Source organism: Nestor notabilis, unplaced genomic scaffold, assembly GCF_000696875.1.
Source record: "Nestor notabilis isolate BGI_N333 unplaced genomic scaffold, ASM69687v1 scaffold4841, whole genome shotgun sequence".
Taxonomy (NCBI): domain Eukaryota; kingdom Metazoa; phylum Chordata; class Aves; order Psittaciformes; family Psittacidae; genus Nestor; species Nestor notabilis.
In genome coordinates this window covers 83418-104314 of record NW_009913245.1, presented here as the reverse complement: position 1 = coordinate 104314, position 20897 = coordinate 83418, and the positions used below count along the sequence as shown (strand labels likewise).

The 20897-nt window shown below is 39.7% G+C and overlaps 1 protein-coding gene across 1 annotated transcript in view; it reads right to left on the bottom strand.

Moving 5' to 3' along the window:
- Positions 1-20897, bottom strand: part of ITGA8 (integrin, alpha 8) — a 108823-nt gene that overhangs the window by 4533 nt on the left and 83393 nt on the right. Inside the window, exons 26-27 of the mRNA XM_010023105.1 lie at positions 19286-19399; positions 5583-5684 (exon numbers count right to left, since the gene is read on the bottom strand). Coding sequence (XP_010021407.1) covers positions 5583-5684; positions 19286-19399 — 216 coding nt within the window. The remainder of the gene's footprint in view (positions 1-5582; positions 5685-19285; positions 19400-20897) is intronic.

Genomic DNA, 20897 nt, shown 5'->3' with positions numbered 1-20897 from the left:
TGCTGAAACCAGTGGAAACAGTCTATTTCATTAGGGACAGTGGATTTCATTAAGCTGATAGTAGCGTATGCAACTACAAGTACCTCTGTAGCCATTCTCTCTGTCTTTTATGCACCACTTCCTATATGTTTGCTGCATTTGCATGTTACGTTTTCTTTCCTCAGACTGTGAAAACAGTAAGGCAACGCAGCTGCTCTTGTGATACCTATAGAGCACTTATTAGCATGGATCCAGATAAAGACATTTGGGTCTTCCTGAGGACACACTGTAATCAATTATGAGTGGTGTAGCAGTGCTCAGCTTTGCTTGTGTTGCATGGGTTCAGAATCCTCTCTCCCTTCTTCCTTCTGCCATTCTGCCTTTACAGATAGTAGAGTGCAACTTACAGTGTAATTTCAATAGCTCGGCTGGAGCCTGACAAATGTTGAAATATAAACAAGAAACTAATCTTACAGAAGTGCAGAGCATCATGCTTATAATCCTTAGATTATCAACAATGAGTAAAACAGACAGCAGAAATTAGGTCGTTCCTGTATCAAGCAGAATGCTGCTGCAAAGCTGCCACATCTCTCTTCCCTTGCAGCAGGAGTGAGGCCAATGGCTAATGAAATATTTGCCTGCTAAAATCTTAAAACCATTTTGCTGCATCCACACCCTTTTCCCATTAATCCTTCTTTGTCTTAGGTTTTTGAAAGCAAGGGAAGGGTTGTGCTAAGTGCTTGAGATTTATTTCCTGAGCAGGAGATTATATATAGTCGTCAGTCTCACTCCTGCTTGTGTGCATTACCAGTAGAATGTAACACCCCTGGGCTCCTCTATACAAAGACTTGCAGGTCTACTAATGCAATTCATGGTGAATAGTTTGACACTGCAAGTCCTGAACACCCACAGAGCTGGGGCAGAAGCTGGAGGGAAAGGGACAAAACAAAACATCCCTTCAGTTTGCCTGCCTCATTTCAGTGTTTCCACAGAAGACTGTCCCTCCTCCACCCCATGCTGTCCACAACAGTTTTACATGTGATTTTGATTTAAGACAAGTTTGTATTATTCAGCTTGGATTTCTGTATTCTCCACGTGGTAGGTTTAGTACTGCAAGATCAAAGCCAGGGAATGCTTTTTTTAGGGGAATTATCTATTTTCATCTAAGGTGGCCAATATGAAAAAGTGGAATTTTTACACACGTATTGCATGTTGGCACTGTACTTTCAATGTGTGTTGGCTTTCCTCTCCACTCAGGACTAGAACTTTCTTATACCGAACACTGAAAACAGTGGTTGCTTCTCTGTCAGGCTGGTGAAAAGCACAGAGACTTGAGGGGAGCCATCTGACTCTTGGCCTTTCACACTGCTCAACATCTCACACCTTTTGTATGCAAAAGGCTGACAAGCAATGCCATCTGGCTCAAGCTCTGAGATGAGGGTGAAGCTAACCAGACAGTTACGGTCAGAGCCTTTGTCTGCTATTGGAAATAAATTCCAAGGTAGTCTTAGCACAGATGCTGTCTGGCAGTCTTAATTTCAGGATCATTGTTGTATTTCCATGAAAGCAATTTGTTGCTCATGGAAGTATTCCTATACGAGGGTTCAAGGCTTTTATTTTCCTTTTTTAAATGTGCCACAGTGAAGCACATTGTAAGCAGATAAAATAAATATTAGGTTTTTGCCACTGATTTTTGTACTGTTTTGATTGTGCTCCTGATTTTGGTGTTACTTCAAAATTGTCTTCAACTTCACTGGAAGGCAGCATAACGCAGAGGAGCATATATGGTAAGCTTCCAGTTCATCAGCAGTCCCTTGCGGATAGATGGGAATTAAGTTTTACTAGACCAAACACAGAATCACAGAATCATAGAATGGTTTGAGTTGGAAAGGACCTTAAGATCATCTAGTTCCATGGGCAGGGACACCTCACACTAAAGTATGTCACCCAAGGCTCTGTCCAATCTGGCCTTGAACGCTGCCAGGGATGGAGCGTTTACCACTTCTCTGGGCAACCTGTTCCAGTGCCTCACCACCCTCGCAGCAAAGAACTTCTTCCTTATATCTAACCTGACCTTCCCCTGTTTAAATTTGAACTCGTTATCCCTTGTCCTATCACTACAGTCCCTGATGAAGAGTTCCTCTCCAGCATCCCTGGAGGCCACCTTCAGATACTGGAAGGCTGCCATGAGGTCTCCACACAGCCTTCTCTTCTCCAGGCTGAACAGCCCCAACTTTCTCAGCCTATCTTCACACAGGAGGTGCTCCAGTCCTCTTATCATCCTCGTGGCCCTCCTCTGGACTTGCTCCAACAGCTCCATGTCCTTTTTATGTTGAGGACACCAGAACTGGACACAATACTCCAAGTGAGGTCTCAGGAGAGCAGAGTAGAGGGGCAGGATCACCTCCTTTGACCTGCTGGTCACGCTTCTTTTGATGCAGCCCAGGATGTGGTTGGCTTTCTGGGCTGCAAGCGCACACTGAAGCCGGCTCATGTCAAGCTTCTCATCAACCAACACCCCCAATCTATATTCACAATTCAGTGCCTGCTAGTGAGAGTCTTACAAAGCTGTTTTTTCCCTCTTGTTCTTTAGAAGACACATTTTAAAAAATAACTTCTCCATAACTTGATCTGCTATTTTAGGAAACAGTAGCTAAACTGATTATTATTCTAATGCTACCACTTTTATTTCCCATGATGACCTTCCTCTAATCTTTGGACATTTTGCTTACACAGACTGAGAAACACGACTCCTACATGTTTCCGTCCAACCGTTGTAGCATGATGTTCTTGTATGCTCTGAAAAAATGCTCAACATAAAATGTAAAAGCTCCCTTGAGCTTGGAGTTGTAAGTAATATTGACATTTTTATTTACATTTTATAAATGTTTGTGCAACTATGTTTCATAAGGAATCTAAGCACATTTAAAATGAAAGCACTTCACTTTGTAATAGCTAAAAAAGGAGTTCTAAGCCTCAGTCTAAAACCAATTTTACTCACTGCAGGGCACTGGTCAAACAGCTTAGACTAGAGGCATCCCCTCTGAAGATCCTATCAACATTAAAGAAAAGCAAGCATATTTTATTAAGCACCAAAACTGGCTCAAGAATCTTAAATTAAAATGGAACAAACTACTCCTTATTCTAACTCTGTACTTTTTGTAATGAAAAGTACTTTCACCTCGCACATGATACTCATCAAGTAGGATAGTATTATTTAACATAATACTGCTAGAAAAAGTTACAATTTTCTCTTGAATGATAGAGGTGTCAGCAAGGAAATCCATCTAGTTGTACAATATATAGTTGTAATTCCAAGCCTATAGAATAAATAGAAATATTTTAATTGATGTCAGTAGATTCTGGGTTAAGCTCCACTAAGTTCCAAGCTAATTTTCTGTTTGATGCTACTTTAACTCTACGGTCTTACTAGAAAAGATTTTGATTTTCTTGTATTTACATAACATTTCACACACCTATATATCATGACCCTCTGTCAATATACAGACCTATATTCCATGATGATGGAAATAAAGACCCCAGTGCTGCAAATATGATTACATGACTGTATGTTACTGGTGTGTATGGGATTATTCATACCATTAAAATTATATATACCTATCAGCCTGCATAATTGGAACCCAGCACTCTATGAGTTAAATGAAGGACATATGCTTTATTGTTTTAGAATATGTTATCTATACTATATAAACTGTAAAGTGCTAGCTGATTATTAGATATATACTTTTGACAATTAATTTTAAAATATTAAAATCTTTATTCCACTTCCACCCTTTCATTGTCTGAAAGAAACCCATAAACTTCCAAATCTTTGGAAACTTTTAAAACACAACCAGTGATCTCTTTCAGAAGGAGCAAAAATATTAAGCATTGCCCAACTTCAAGCAAATATTTCTTCTTGCAAGTGGAACATCAAAAGAGCTTGTGCATATAACACATCAAGTTGTAGAGCTGGCAAGCATCCACTGCCATGTCCAGATATGAAACAACATAAAAGCGCTATCATTTTTCAACGTTTTATAGTTGCCATTACAGGCATTTTGCTGTAAATCATCTGCAGCAAATAACAAGCATTATACTGGCTGGAGTAGGAGAATAAAATGCTTATCTGATCATTTGGTAGATCATCTGACACTTGTTGAGCACAGCAGGCTATCACCTGGGGTAAAGCACTTCAGTCCACATGAAGGTACCACTATCAACAGAGTTCTGCACAACATGTGTTTCTGGTATGGAACACATGCTGCAAGAATATAAAAAGAGCCTGAGTATATCTGTCAGCTTGGAGCCTTTGAACCTTTCTGGATGAATACTGCATTAAGCATCAAATCTCTCTGGTGAAATCATGGTTAGAGGTTGGAGTCACTGAGCATATAGGACCAAGATTTCACCTTATGTCTTCCCAGAGCAAGTATCAATCAACCATTCAGTCTGGGCTTCTTCAAAACAAAACTTTATAGCCTGTATCCTCCAAAATATATTCAAAGTAAGCAGTAGAGTGTATTATGATGCTGGTTTCCCACATAAGAAAATATTCTGTTCCCTACTACAACACCTCAACAGACTGATAAAATGCATTTGCACCACAATCTAACTTGGAAAAGTTTGTACTGAGCTTACCTTTCAAACGATAAATGATAAATCTTTAGAAATATGAGAACAATAAGTCTTCAAATTTCAGGTTACTCTTATATTAGAATAAAATTTTGCACTCATCTTTTACTTATTTCTATCAGTAATGACACAGTAAATTTTAACCATGGTATTAGACATCATAAGAAGCAAACTCCTTTCAATTACTCCCTAGACTCAATGCTTCAGCACCAGCAAACAATTAAATCAAGTTTACACCTCCAAGATTAATTTTTTGTATAATAATCTATGGCTGCCATACAAATCTTGCTCTGCAAATAAGGCAAGTACTTTAGTATCTATCTATCTATCTATCTATCTATCTATCTATCTATCCATCCATCCACCCACCTACCTACCTACCTACCTACCTACCTACCCACCTATCACATCTGTAGGCATTACTAGGTAATTTCATATCTTGCACCTGATGTGCCGTGAGGTGGAACCCCAGAGAGGTATGCAGCCGCTTCTGAAAATCAGGGTATAAAGAAGTTTAATACAGATAAGAGAGAAGTTGCCAGAAATAATCCAATAATCCGTTAGCTTGTGTGACTGCTGGCTGGGAGAAGAGCAAGATCTCCAAACCTAACAGAAACAAAATTTTGGATTTTACACAAAAATTTCGCCCAGATTTTTTTTTACCCTGTACAAGGTAACCCGATACTTGCTTTCACAGTTTTGTTGTTTTCTTCTGGGTGAAAAATCCACCCTGACTGCAATAAAGCACTCTGCACATTAATGCAGCAAGAGAGTATTTTAAAATTGAATTGGTATCATATATCATCAACTTCCACAGAAAGCAATAAAGGTATTTCCTTGATGTATTATTGCAAGAATTTACACTAGAAACACAGGAAAGACTGATCTCAATATTTTCATCTATAAAAACTTTCACAGCTGTGATCAGAAATGTGCTTCACACAAAGACACCATTTTCAGTTACTCACGGCTATGCTTCCCTCGGGGAGCTTTGCTGGTTGTACTTTATACGGCATGCTCTTAACTTTGAAGGACACATTGGAAGAGAGAGTATAGAGATCATTCTTTCTCTGAAATTAAATAAAAAAGAAATTATTAAACCCCATGTTTATACTTAAAAGCGTTATGAGAAACAAGCAGAGAAAAAATACAGAGCACTGATTTCCTAAGGCAAAGATGGCTTTTTTTTTTTGGTAAAGGGTACAGAGCTCCTGGGATCTGTATGTGTCCATGAGACAAATCCATCATACAGCATAAAGCTGAACTACAAAGATTGCACGTTCATATGTGGAAGGATTAGATATGCAGAAAGACATACAGTTGTTTCTCATGGTTCTGTCTGAAATAGGAGACTGGTGAGTTTGAAGCAGGGGGGAGGTTTATGGAGTGTCTATGTTTTAAAACCTTGCCTCTTTTCACCAAACCCAAAACAAATCTGGGTATCTTGAGAAGATTTCTGGCCCATGTTGAGACCCAGCTGGTAGAGCTCCTGGCATCAAAGGAATGGCTGTGCTTTCCCATCAAAGAACAACAGTAGGAACAAACATCTCTGCACTTCACTTAGAGTGTGACTGATTTCTTATTGCAGTAGAGCTCAAAACGCCCAGAACAACTCTCTTTGCTTTTTTACTACATTATGTAACTGCAATAGGAATGAACAGGAGTCATTGTTTACCTTATATATATGTATAAATACTTACATAGCTCTCATTAAGCACTTCAACAAAACCAAAGATGTGCAGACAAAAAAAAAAAAAAAAAGCAGCATCTCTCTGCCAGTTCTCTGTGTTCCATTTATATTTGCTTGTATTTATAAAATATTATTCAATCAGGCATTGTTCTCCCTGGTTCAGAATGACTAAAAACTGCGCTGTGACTTTTAATTAGTGTTTTCACCTCATTTGGAAACCAGGGAGGCACTGACACACTACATCTGACCACTTGTGTGTCTCATTGTGCTCTTCTGACCTTGACAATCTCCCACTCTGTGCACAGTGTCTTGAAGTGACAGTTAAGTGCTGGCACCTCCACGGGAAAATAGCTGCCTAAATCTGTAACAATCTGGGATAAGTGCCGACATGTGAATGTGCATGTTCCCTAGAAGAATCTTAATAGTTGCAACATTTACTACATTGTAGTAATACAAATATTTTCCACACACATATTTTGAATCCTGTTGAGCACTTGGCATCATTGATATCTAACTGGAGTAGTTTTGAAGGCTAAGCACATCAGGTATCAAGTAAATCTTTCAATTCACTTTGAATTTGACATGCTTCAATTTCAATCAAATGTTACTTTGCTGCAGACAGATGATCCTGTGCACCAAACTATGTCCTATTTTTTCCTTGCTTTTATCCCAAAGAAGGGTGGCTGAGTGGGTACCATGCTCTTCTGGAAGGTAATAATCTTGCTTCTAATTCCACCTCTGCAACTGATGTTTTGGGTGATACTACCTGCAACTCATCTCATATATGCCATTCCATAAAAAGTTGAGGTAGCGATACAGATCTCTGAAAATGCTTTGATATGCTCTAAAAAGTGTTAGGTAGTCAAGTGTTAATATGTCCACTGGAATACAGAGGGCTAGGAGTTACGCCTTATCATATCCCTTTACATTAAACTTATTGAATTAAACAATTTTCATCTCTTGTATGAGAATATTTTTGAAACCCTTAATCATTTTTGCTAACTGTCTCAATCCTTTCTGAAAAATGATGACCAGAATTCAACACACTATCTGACTACTGATTTAAAGAAAGACAGAGCCTTGGACGTAAAGCAGTCTTTCATTATGGCACCAGCTTCTCACACTCCAGTGGATTTGGAACATTAGTGTCACTAAATCCCGTTCTGCAAAACTCTTTCTCCTTCCTTCTGGTTCTCACACATTTAGGAGTTCTGCTCCATTGACAAGACTCAGCTCCTATATGATTAATTAATGTCTCCTCCTCCCTGCTAGGTGGTTTTCCTCTAGAATTTCCTGTTGCATCATAGGCATAAACTCTAAGAATTGCTTTTCCCCTTTCAGCTCTTCTGTAGAGCAACAACTGAAGTAAAAAGACCCTGTGATAATTTAGGCTACTGTTTCTTTTCTTCACTGATCGAGAAAGGTTTGTGATGTGAAAATGACCTGAAATAAGCATAACCTAAACCTGGGAGCCGACTTGTATTCAGCTGGATTACCATGGCTCAGCTAAAAGTTTTCGGAGAACTGCTGAGGTTGGGAGACACCTTTGGAGATTGTCTTACTCCAGCCATGTGCTCAGAACAGGGCCAACTAGAGCAGTATGCTCAGGGCCATGTCCATTTGGGTTTTGAGTATCTCCAAGAACAGAGACTCCACAAACTCTAGGAGCAACCTATTTCAGTGTTTGACTATCCCCACAGTAAAAAGTTTCTTCTAATGTTTAAATTGAATTTCCTGTATTTTAACTTGTGCTTCTTTCCTCTTGTGCTGCTACTGGATATCATTGAGAAGGCCTGGTTCTGTCTTCTTCACTCCCTCCTATATTGGATGTTTATACACACTGCCAAGATCCTGCCTGAGCCTTTTCTTCTCCAGACTGAACAGTCCCATATGTCTCAGCCTCTCCTGGTGTTTCAGATGCTCCAAGGCCTTAATCATTATTGTGGCCCTTGTCTGGACTTGCTCCAGTATGTCCGTGTCTCACTTGTCCCAGGGAGCCCAGGACGGGACACAGCACTCTCGATCTGTTTCACCATTGCTGAGTAGAGAGAAAGAGTCACCTACCTCAACCTGCTGGCAGTGCTTTTCCTAATGCAGCCCAAGAGACTGTCAACTTTCTTTGCTGCAAGGGCAGACACACTGGGCTGATGTTCAACTTGGTGTCTACCAGGACTGTGAGATCCTTTGCTAGAACACTGCCTTCCACCTGATTGGCCCCCAGCCTGTACTGGTTCACTGTGTTATTCCTCCTGTGGTACAAGACTTTGCATTTCCCTTTGTCACACTTCATGAAATTCCTGCCAACCCACTTCTCTAGCCTGTACTGAAGGGCAATACAACCATCTGGTGTATCAATGACTCCTTCCACTTTTCTATCATCCGCAAACATGCTGAAAGTGTATTCTGTCCCATTATCCAAGTCATTAATGACGTTAAACAGTACTGGTATTGACTCCTGGGGTATACCATTACTGATAGACCTCCAGCTGACTTCATGCTGCTGATCACAACACTTCAAGCCTGGCAGTTCAGTCAGTTTTGAATTCACCTCTCCACCTATCTACGTTCATTTTGACAGTGTCAAAAACCTTGCTAAAGTCCAGATAAAAAACAATGACTGCTCTCCCCTCATCCACCAAGGTGAACCTCAATTATCACAGAAGGTTATCCCTACTGACAACTCCCCATCACCTCCTTGTCCTTCAAATGTTTGAAAATTGGATTCCAGTTTTTTTTTTTTTCTCCATTGCCTTCTCACGGATTGAAATGAGGCTGATTGGCCCATAGTTCTCTGGATCCTTGTTCCTGAAGATAGGTGTGACATTTGCTTTCTTCCAGTCCTCAGGAACTTCTCCCAGTCACCATGACTTTTCAAAGATAATTGAGAGAGGTCTTGCACTGACAGCTCCCTCAGCACTTGCAGGTGTATGCTATCAGGTCCTTTGGACTTTTGATCGTCCAATTTGTTTTAATGTTCCCCTAACCTGATATTCCTCCACTGAAGGTGGATGTTGATTGCTGCAGGTTTTCTCTCTGGTCGCAGAGGCCTCGTATTACTGTATGCAGATTTTACCAGTAAAGACCAAAGTGAAGGAGGCATTGAGTAATCCAGCCTTTTCTACGTCCTATTCTGCAGAAGAGCCATGTTTTCCCTGAAGGCATATTTTCAGCTGAAGGCTACTCTCCTGAGGTCCAGGGTTACAGTTCTGGTATTCGCCTTGTCCATTCTGTCTTCTTTTAAAAAAACTAGTTTTCTCTTCAAATATGTAAGTGTCTACTGGTGACATGAAGGCAGCACATTTAGTGCCTTCTGGAACTGTGTAGCCACAGCTACAGGCTGGGCAGAGAAGAGATTCAAGGCAGCCCTGCGGAGAAGGACTTGGGGGTGTTGGTTGACGAGAAGCTTGACATGAGCAGGCTTCAGTGTGCGCTTGCAGCCCAGAAAGCCAACCGTATCCTGGGCTGCATCAAAAGAGGCATGACCAGCAGGTCGAAGGAGGTGATCCTGCCCCTCTACTCTGCTCTCGTGAGACCTCACTTGGAGTATTGTGTCCAGTTCTGGTGTCCTCAACATAAAAAGGACATGGAGCTGTTGGAGCAAGTCCAGAGGAGGGCCACGAGGATGATAAGAGGGCTGGAGCACCTTCCGTATGGAGACAGGCTGAGAAAGTTGGGGCTGTTCAGTCTGGAGAAGAGAAGGCTGTGTGGAGACCTCGTAGCAGCCTTCTACTATCTGAAGGGGACCTACAAGGACGCTGGGGAGGGACTCTTCATTAGGGACTGTAGTGGTAGGATAAGGGGTAATGGCTTCAAACTTAAACAGGGGAAGTTTAGACTAGATATAAGGAAGAAGTTTTTTACAGTGAGGGTGGTGAGGCACTGGAATGGGTTGTCCAAGGAAGTTGTGAATGCTCCAACCCTGGCGGTGTTCAAGGCCAGGCTGGACAGAGCCTTGGGCAACATAGTTTAGTGTGTGGTGTCCCTGCTCATGGCAGGAGGGTTGGAACTAGATGATCTTAAGGTCCTTTCCAACCCTGACTGTTCTATGATTCTATGATTCTATGAACTCATTTGGCTATGCCATAATTTTGTTCTTTTAAAATACTGAGAGCATCTGAATGTTTATTATCAGAATATTTAACCTATTCTTGGGGCTTATATTAGGAATGAGCAATATGAAGAAAACTGCTTTAAATAACTACATAGGGATAGTCAAATCAGCTCCTTAACATAGATGGCATCTCATGAAAGCAAACTACCTTTTCTATCAACAGTGTTTGACATGAAAAATAAGATCAATTTAACACTGTACTTGGCAAATGTGTATTTTTCATACACTTTCATGGTGCCGAACATCTATGAGATCGTCTTCAGAAAAATAATTTTTCCTCATCACAGTAATTATTTTCCATTTTCAGACTCAAGCCATTCTTCATCTTCTATTCTGCAGCACTAGACTTCTCACACAAAGTCCCAGCATGCTTCTGTAGTTGTGGAATGACTTGCATTCAGAAAGAAGCCTGAAAAAGCCTTATGTTATCAATTCTATGCAATTCATATTAAGCAGGATTCTGGATATGATTTATATGATTTATGAAAGTAATCTGTAATGGAGAGAGCAGGATATGCTATATTATTTAAAAAGTAGACATTAGACATGCAGCCTGATTGGCTAGGGTACAGTAAAGGCATTAACTCTCTTGAAACATCATATAAAAGAAAACCAGCACTCATGGAAAAATAAATTGTTTCACCTACTATACATGGCTTATTTCATTTTCAGCTTATATCAGCAGTAAGAACATCAGAGAAGGGTACTTCCTGTGGATTAATGCTTGGCTGAGGTTAATAACCTTGGTTTGTGCCCACAGCTATCAACTCTTCTTGACCCTTCATTAGGCTCCTGGAAATGCTGCACATCTCCATTGCTTTACAGGAATGGAGAATATAAAAGACTCAAGAGTATTTTCGTGCATTCACAGAATTATGTGTTTGTGGCAAAGGGCTTTAAAACAATGACTGTGGTCAGCAGTTGCAAACAGGATTTTTACTTGTACCAACACCTTGGAGATACAGGCAGCTGTCTCTCCCACAGTCTTGTTTATAATTCTCAAGTCATTTGTGAGAAACAAGATTTCTCTACCATATCATTTTGAAAATAGCATATGCTTAAATATTCAGCGTTTACTGGAAGCAGCAGAACCTGTGGTTTGCAATTCAAGCTGAGGACTTCATTATGGCTCAGAGGAAGGCGAAGGAGGAATTTGGTATTTATGATTGCCAGTGCCTAATGACCAACAGTAGGGAGCCCAGCCCCAGCTACACTGGCCTTTTGAGGTTCCCCTTGTGTTAGAACAGCAGAGTCTGCTCTTGTGCGCGTTGCTGAGACAGTAGCCTGCCAGTGTCTTGGTAAGTAGGCAAAACATGGCCATTCCCCGTGTTGTGTGGGTGGTAGATCCCTGCTGGTGTGTTTATTAAGGCGTCTCTCTCTCTACACACTTTTGTTTTACAAATAGATTTTTGAACTGAAGCCTTTGTTTTCTTTAACAGTTGTGAGACACAGAAGCATCCAGAAATGAAGGAAAGTGTTCCAAATAAATATTCAGTACAATGTTTCCCTAAGTACAATTGAGACAAACAGAAATAATGTGGGAAGTGTTGGAAAACCCTGGATAATTTGAAGGAGAGTTCTCCAGCCTCCAGTGGAATGCTGGTAGTTTCTGCAGGAAGCTCATGCAAAAACCTGATGTTTCCCCAAAGCATCGTTAAAGGATATGGAAGCATTCTTGTCATAGACCAGACCAGAATGCAGGGACAAATCTCGCCCACAGGGAGCTAGATTGAGGGTAGGAGAAACAAAACTTTTAGCAGCTTAAAGAACTCTGACAGGTCATTGTTCTGCAGGTTTGAAGAGTTTACTGGAGAGACTCCCCAGAATGACTTTGTTCTGTTTCCTCTACGGAACATTTTCAACTTCTCTGAAATACTTTATTTCTGGTTAGGTGTAGCCCAGTGAAGTCACCCTAACTGAAGGGCACGTACTTTCTCTATCACAAGCAGCACACTTTGATGGAATTTTCCCCCCAGAACTTATGTTTGTTGCATCTGGGGTTCAGTATTGTTACAACAGTATTGGCCCTGCTTGATTAAAACTTGTTTCCCTTTGTGTCTGCTGGAGTCTGGCACATTTTAGACAAGAGGGTAAGCAATATAGTGCTACCTTTTAAATATATGCTTTGGGAATTCATTAGCTTGCTTTCTTTGACCCATACCTCCAAAAACCTGAACTACTGCCAATAAATAGAGTAGCTTGCATAAGTGCTGAGAGTAGAGGCCATGTAACTATTAGTTCTTGTATTAATTTGTTAGAAAAATATATGTATGACTCTGTATGTGGTCAAAAGTACTTGTACTATTTGTAACAAGAGGGTATGTCCACGCAAATGTATCTGTGACCAAAGGCAGCTCCTCTGAAAATCGAGACATCCTCATTTCTATCATTAACTTCTTAAACTTCACATATTATATCTTTTACATTAATTTTAACAGACTTTCAAATTATAAGAAACAGATATTTTGTTGTGATTTCAGAACACTTTAATATACAGATTTTAAGTTATTGATTTAAGATGCTATTTCTTCGCAAACCTAATGTTACCTATAGTTTAGTTCATCTAGTCTCATGTTCTGCTCTTGTTAACATTTTGACATTATTTTAAATAACAATGAATGAAAACAAAACTAGTCCACACCCTAAACTCTCTATCTAGTTCAGCCCAGAGCCAAGGTCTGTCTCTTTCTAGCCTTCATTCCACATAAACAATCAAATCCAGTGTTATACAGCATTTTTGGACACACACAGTTTTACTTATTTTGTTTCTTCAAATAACAAGGGTTGTTTGACATAAAGGCAAATTTCTTTGTTGACTTCCTCTTTTTGTTATTTTATGTGGCTTGAAGGGCAGTGCATCAAATTTATGGCTTTCAATTCCCATTCTGAATTAAAATAATCTACTTAAGTTCCTTATGTGGCTTATAAATGGCAATTAATGAGAGAACAAGATACCTCTCTCACTGATTCCTGGTGCTTCCCCAGTTCCATCCACAGATAGGGAATTTAGGCTGGACACAGAATTATTCTTTGAAAATACTAACCAAACTTCCCTTGACTGAGATGTTTTCCACTGGACACACAAAGAGGTCCTGTGCTGGAGGATGCTGAGGATGGAAACTATTGTTCCTTGGGGTCATATTCCACTTACAGATGGAATAATTGCTCCCATAGTAAAGAGGAGAGGGAGAAAAGTGATTGAATAAGGGAGCCTATGCAAGAGCTAGATCTCTTACATGTCTTGGACCACCTCCACCAGCTCACCTCTGTTCTGATTCCAGCCCTTTGCAAACACACATGTGCTGCACAGAGGATAGCCTCTGTGGCCCCACTGCACTGGTTATCTGCATTCAGCCTCCAATGGCCTTTGTACAGATAAACTGAATCCGTGTCCCAAAAGCAGTGCCTAGCCTGGAGAATTTCTCCCACACCAAGAGGAGTCTCTGAGTTCATCAGTAGTAAAATATGGAGATTCTCAACATCAAGGAAGTACAATTAAAGCATTCACTCTAACAGTGATGCTAGCTCCAGGTTCCAGGCAATGAAGGCAAGGAGATGAAGGATGATAGAGCTGGGAGGACTTCTAGCTGATGGCCCAAAATAACAAGGCATTTCATAAGGCTCTTTCTCATTTCTATACCCTTCCAGACCTCTCAATTTCTTTTAATGTCTTTGTAGAGGTGCAGTTTCAGCAGAAGGGGAACACCATCATTCTATAAAGCAGGGATGTTGGGTTTCTCAAGCTGAGGAGGGAACTGAATTCACATCTTCCAGTAATGAATTTTCTCATCACTAGACTGCCAGCTCTAGCTTCTGCCACTGAATATTGAATAAACAAAGTCTTTAAGTCTTTCAACTAATGCTTTAGGATCCTTTTGAGTAATTTTTTGATTCTGCCTTCTAAGAGGGTGGAAATATTCTCACTTAATCCTGATTTGGGTGCCTCTTTTCCTGATAAGGGATAGTCCTCATGCACCACACTAATGGTTAGTACAAGTCAATTTGCCTGAGGTACCTCACTGTCTTGGTATGCTGTATAGGGAGCTTAGGTATTGAGTTTCAGGGTTTGGATAGCAGTCTGAGGTCAGGCGCTTAAGATGTGGGTGTTGCAGCACTCATGATCTTTATTATGTCAAGCATTTATTTCCATTTTTAGGCATCTAAAATGAAAGAGGAGTGTGTGTTCAGAAACACTCAAACAACAACTATTTAACAGAGAAGGCAAAACATGGCTTTGTGTACTAAGGGAGCACCCAGTTACAGTGTGGCTGCCATATTTCTGTTGCTTTTCAGCTTTCTCGGATTAAAACTAGATTTTTCTTCCTTCTCGCTATTAAAGGTCACACCGTCAGGGGTGCCAAATTCAAGTATCTGGATCTGTCTAAAAGTTAAGAGGGAAACAACGCAATTATATTCAACAACATGGGAAGAAAACAAAATAAGTTTCAAACCTCTTGGGAACCTCACGCACCCTCTGTGGGTGTTTTCACATTACTGCCTCCCCAGGCTCTCCGAGAAGGGGATTTTTATCACTCTGAGGAACTTTCAATATAGGCTGAAAAAATGAGCTGAGTTCTATGTCCAAAAGTGCTGTAAGGGTCCAAAGAGCTTGCAGCTTGGAAGGATGTCACAAATCAGACAGATGGTACAGATTCATCATTTAGAAATGAATTTTTGAAACAGATATTTTACTAGCCAACTCCTGAGTCTTATATTTAAAAGTACCCGTAAGAGTTCGAAGAACATGGGGCAAGATCTCCTTGGATCTCCCCCTCATGACTCAGAAATACCATGATTACTCAAATGGGAACATAATATAGCCCTAACAGGACACAACATAAGACAACCATGTAAGGTTGTTTCTCTTTTGCATGAATCAGGCTATTATTTGCTTGATCAGCAAATCTGAATCCAAAAGTCAGCTTTACTAGAGGGTTCATATTTACAGCCAGGCTTTGAAGTTAATCCAAAAAAGTCTGCGATTCTTCTTGGCTTTTGCACAATGTCTGTCTATCTTTGTTGGCTGGTTGGGAAATTTGGGCTGCTTTATTTACTCAAACATGTCTAATCATTGCACGTCATTTAACTGTTATATGTTATGGGAATCTGAGTTTTAAGGTGACAGATTACAACTGTCAAGAGGCAAAGGGTCAGCTGTTGTCAGTTAAACTAAGTGGAAGAGGAAGGAGTCACTCAATATATGACTGATCTTTTGTGGCAACAAAATATGCAGACTGATCCACACAACTTCGATGAGAAACGTGGATTATTTCATCCTAGAATTGATCAATCACTTCCATCAAATTCTTCTCAGGTTTGTATTAGCATATCTATGAGAAGAAAATGCATAATGACAGTGTGTTCTCAGCTTTAATGAGGAGAGTTTCTTCTGCAGATCATCGTATCTTCATTTAGGTTATAACACTCTTGAGGAATGTTGTATTTCACTATTATTATGCTTTCTTTAGTATATGAAAATTTGTACATTAATTGAATGTGCAAAAGAGTTTGGGATGTTACTATAGAGACAGCAACTTTTACTCTAAGTTTCTTTATAAAACCATGACTGTGGGGTTCGGTCTGGCCCTTCAATCATCCTTCCTGGTTCAGAATCACCACATCCTGATTGTTTGACTGTATTTCATTCTGCAGATTGAATCCGCAGATTTCAGCCTAGCTAACAGCAGTTGTTTTTTAGGTGTACTTTAGTTTACTTCTGGAACAACCTCAGGAACTAGGAAGCTTACAGGCTTACTAAGAGCAGATGATGATCTTTTTAGGAAACTAATTATGCTGTACAGTCCTTTATGGCGATGGCTGTATAGCTGTTAATTTTAAAAGGTGCTGTGAAAAAGGGAACTATTTTGAGGTGAGTGGGAGGAAGGCAACCAGATCCCATCACGCTATTTGCTCTCTCTCTCTTTTCTCAATATCTAAGTTTGCATGTGAAGCAGGGGTCATGTTATTCTGTCAGCTTCTTACACACAAATGGGAGGATGCAACACTTCTCTGGGGACTACCTATTTTTTTTTTACTTCGAAAAAAGTGCTGTTGATTTACGTGGAGTTTTTTGAGCCTTTACAAGGCTTGCAAGTTACTATTTGAAGGAAACAGAAATATTTCCTAAGGATACAGATGAAAGGTAAAATCACAGCCCATAAAAAGCCTTGTTTGATGGCAAGTGTATGTAAGGACAGTGGAGTAAGCAAAAGATGTTTTTGCAGGAGTGTTTGCCATGAGGCCTCTGCGCACAGGGAGTCTATAGGATGGCTCATCCTTTTCCCTACCCACAGGCTGCTGTAAGATTCCACTTCTGCCTTTAGCAGTGCCCTTCGCTCACTGAGTGAAGGGAGGTTCACGCATAGCAAGCAGGATTTATTACGGAGCAAGGAGGAGCTAATAGCCCTGCAGCCCTGGCATTGCCTAGTGTGTTTGCACACCCCCATGTCCCAAGGCATACTTTGACCCTTCTCCACTATCCAGATCAGAAGGAGGGCAGAAAAGGTGTTTCAAATAGCTGGATAAAGTATCCTCTGAAGACATCTCTCTGTCTTGTCACTGGCTACAGTTAGGCAACCAAAATTGACATCTAATTTTCAGATGACTAGAATTAAGTAAGATGTGTCCCACTGCTCCATTAAACACGCCACTGAAATTTCATGCAGTTATCCTTGTTTTGAACCTAAGTCAGGCTAACCAAATTTATAATTTAGAAAAACATTTTGTCTTTATGAAGAGCCACTAAGAAAAGGAGATTGCATGTCTTCTGTAGCTAGTTTGTTGCAACTGTTACACATCCTCTGTCACATCCAAAAACTGAGAGAAGCACTCTCTGTTTCTCATTAAGTTTTTTAGCTTTAATCTCTTACAGTTATTTCTTGTTACATACTAAACCGGACTTGGAAAAACTTTTATAAGCTGAAATAGCTGTAAATAGCCTAGAAAATTGGCATCTAAGGATCTCTGCAAGGAGTTTCATTTATGTGTGTGTTTTTCACAAGACCTTGGTTTGGACCTTTAAAGAATTAATTAGATTTCACCAGTAGAATGATGAATAGAAAGACTTGATTGGATCTAGAATATGCCAGGTCCAGTTACCACTAAGGTAATTTAGCTAAGGGAGCTAAGCTTTATTATCCAGCCAAGGAGAATATCTCTGCCTCTCTGCCTGTCTCTATGTTAGGAACAGTGGACTAGTGCAGTTAAGAGAGACTACCCAGTGTGCAAATGTCAGATAGACTCTTACTGGAATGAGAAAAAAATTGGAATAAAATTCCCACTATATTTTCCAAAATACGTTTTTCCCATGAGTGCAGAGATGCACTACTGGCATTTTCTGTGCAAAATTTTGTCAGATCTTTGCAAAAGCTTACACTGGAAGATGTCCACCTCAGTTAGTTACCCAGATCTGGGAGGACAGAGGGACATTCAAACTATCAAGCTTTGGTCTTAAATTTGAACCAGAGCCTACCCTTTTCTCCCCACTAGCAGATGACTCACTGAGCAAACCTAAATGTCTAGCTTTTCAAACACATTTGCTAAATATGCCTCTACTTAAAAGCATTATATTTTTGTTATGGGAACTGAAGAAGAGATATCCAAGTTTCTTGGAACTGATTGTTAATAGAAAGAACTCTCAAATCAGGAATTAATTCGCCTAGTATCTGAAAGGATGCCCTTTGTTATTGAGCTAGGCAGAAATCGCTTTTCCTCAAGCAAGGCCAAATTCTATGCTCTCTTTAGTCATAATGGTTCTCATAGCTGTTGCAGAAGAAACACAGAATGTAATCTGTCCTGACAGAGAGGTAGAAAAACCTTTCAGGTTATCCTTTTGGCAAGCACTGCCATAGTCCCATACACTAAGAGAGACCCATGACCCTCAAAGTATGCACCCATTGTGGATTTGGAGCCATGACGGTTAGCTATTGAGCTGGCATTCAACTTCCTGTAAATACTGTCCTATCTATCTGCTCTCTTGTTTCTCCAGGAAAGCAAGTCAAGCGAGGAAGAATTTATTTTATCTACTTTCACATCAGAGGAAAGGGAGAAATTAACTTAAAATGTGTGAGAAGCTTAATTTGAAGCTCTTGTAATCTGAAGATCCTCAATTCTTTTCTGCCTAGGGTAAGAGGTACTGTGTCAATAAATCATTCTTCTCCTATAGCTATGGGGAACACACGAAGGTTCTTGTGTTGTAGGTACAAAGACTGGGGAATTCTAAATCACAGTAAGAAGGAAGACAACAATCAGTCTGATCAAGATGGAATCTGCAGTTTTTTCCTAGTAACAGCAAACTGAATTATAAGTTTTTCAATGCCCGGTGTTAAAGATATGGCAACTGGACTCATGGTCAGCTGTGAGGCTAGCAGCTCACAGTGCAATCCCTCTGCTTTATGCAGTGTAAACAGAATTTTGAGGGCAGATGAAGTTGGAAATGTAAGAATTTGCAAAGAGAAGTTAATTTTTCCCATGGTCTGCAGTGTCCCATGTACTATTTGGCTCTAAGAAAAACCTTTCTTTGGGTAAGATGTGATGAATGCAGAGCACATCGTGGAGACCTAAATGGTCATTGACTTGGGTCAGTCTAGGAAAGCAGAAATAAAACCAGAAAAGGTTTTTGAAAATAATCTTGGAATTCTCAGGTAGGATTCAGGACATAAATTTGAGAAGGAGTGATAGTGAGAAAAAGAAGAGTAAGCAGCATGCATGCAACCTGGACAGGAACCAGTGAGATGTTATCTTCAAAGAAAGTGATAACAAAAAGGATTTGCATTTGATCCATTTAATGTCATCATTTGTATTCTTAAATATCTGTTCAAATAAAAGATGCAGGGGTCTTATGCATAGAAACAGACTTTTGTGTGCATTACCTCCAGGAATGTTTGGGCCCATAGCCGGGACCTGATTTTCAGTGCTGCACTCTTCCCTCTTTCCAGTTGTCCCACAGTACAGGAAATCAGGATACACTTCACATTTGTACAGTTCTGTGTGCAAAACAAAGGGAAGTCATAACTGTGCTTTAAAAATTTATATAATAATTTTCAAATGCTATAAACTAGCAAAACAAATCGACTTTCCCTTAATGAGTTAAATCAGTAATTTCATCTAATATACATGAGATACCCCATGAGTCATTGCGAGAACTATAAACCAAGGGGAAGAGTCTTTTTGCACCACCAATGAATACAACCACCTGCCTGTAGTAATGAAAATAAAAGTAATACTTTTCAACAACATCTACTCTGAAAAAACTCTTAAAATATCCAGGTACTTATTAATCCTCTGAAGCATGTGCTTTGTCTTCATCTGTCAGTCATTTTGTGATTTCAACACTTCATTTTCCTGTTCTCTGTGCCTAAAGTCTTTACGTTCCTAAATTCTTCTCTACTTATAACTCTCCTGTTACTGATGTTTACATTATAGCAGCCAGAACATTTGCTGAGATTCTTTAGTTGCTCTACTTGAAACTTTTTGTCCATGAAACATTCCTGATGAGCAGTGATTCTGGCTCATACAGAGGGTTGAAGACAAAAGCCAAGCAATGCAACTCAAAACTATATACTCTGTTAAAGTCTGCCAGAGGAATGTCTCAAAGGTTAAAGACTGACTGGAAGCCACAGAAGGGAATGAGCAGAATCTCATGGGGTAACGACAGAAATTATGTGGTTTGGGGTGTAGAAAGGGAGAAAGTTCTTATAGAAAAATGAGTAAAGGTGTGTGTAAATAATGTATAGGTTTATATATATAAATGGATTTTACCTGAAAAGTTTTGGTTTGATTCACGAGGAAAGTTCAGGTTTTAATTGATTCACATTTTTAGAGCAAAGAGATCTGTAAGAGAATCCTTCCCTTACAGATGCTTTATTGACACTTGTCAGAGAAGGTCTTGCGACCTTGAAAGCAAAACTAAGTTTTCGCAAGTATATTCCCTTGGGACAGTGAGAATGCTGCACTACCGAAGCACATACTTCAGGAAATTAGATGATAATGTATGCATTCCCTTAAGGAATACATACACAGCTTTATACACCACTTTCCCCACAGATCCAAATCTCTGTCTTATCACAAGTTAAATAGAAGCTGTGTGCTTACTCACCGTTTTCTGCCTGAAAAATGGAACTGTAAACCCTGGAACCTGCAATTCTAAACTTTTTTTTTTTTTTTAAATGAATATTTCAAAGTATCTGTTTATTTGGCTTTTCGTATTTAAACATCCTCCAACCAGATTTATTTATCTTGCAGGAAGGAGGAGAGCTGTTTTCATTAATCATAGTGGTCAAAAACACATATCAACAAAATAAATCATTAGTATGCAAAAAAGTCTACTTTTGGCTGACATTTTAGGACCTGAACACGTATTTCTATTTTTCTTAGTAATACATTTAGCCTGTAGTGATTTTCAGAACACTGTAACATTAGAACTAATGGAAAAGAAACCAAACGTTTAATAAACAATATAAATAGAGTAAGAAGTTTTCAGAA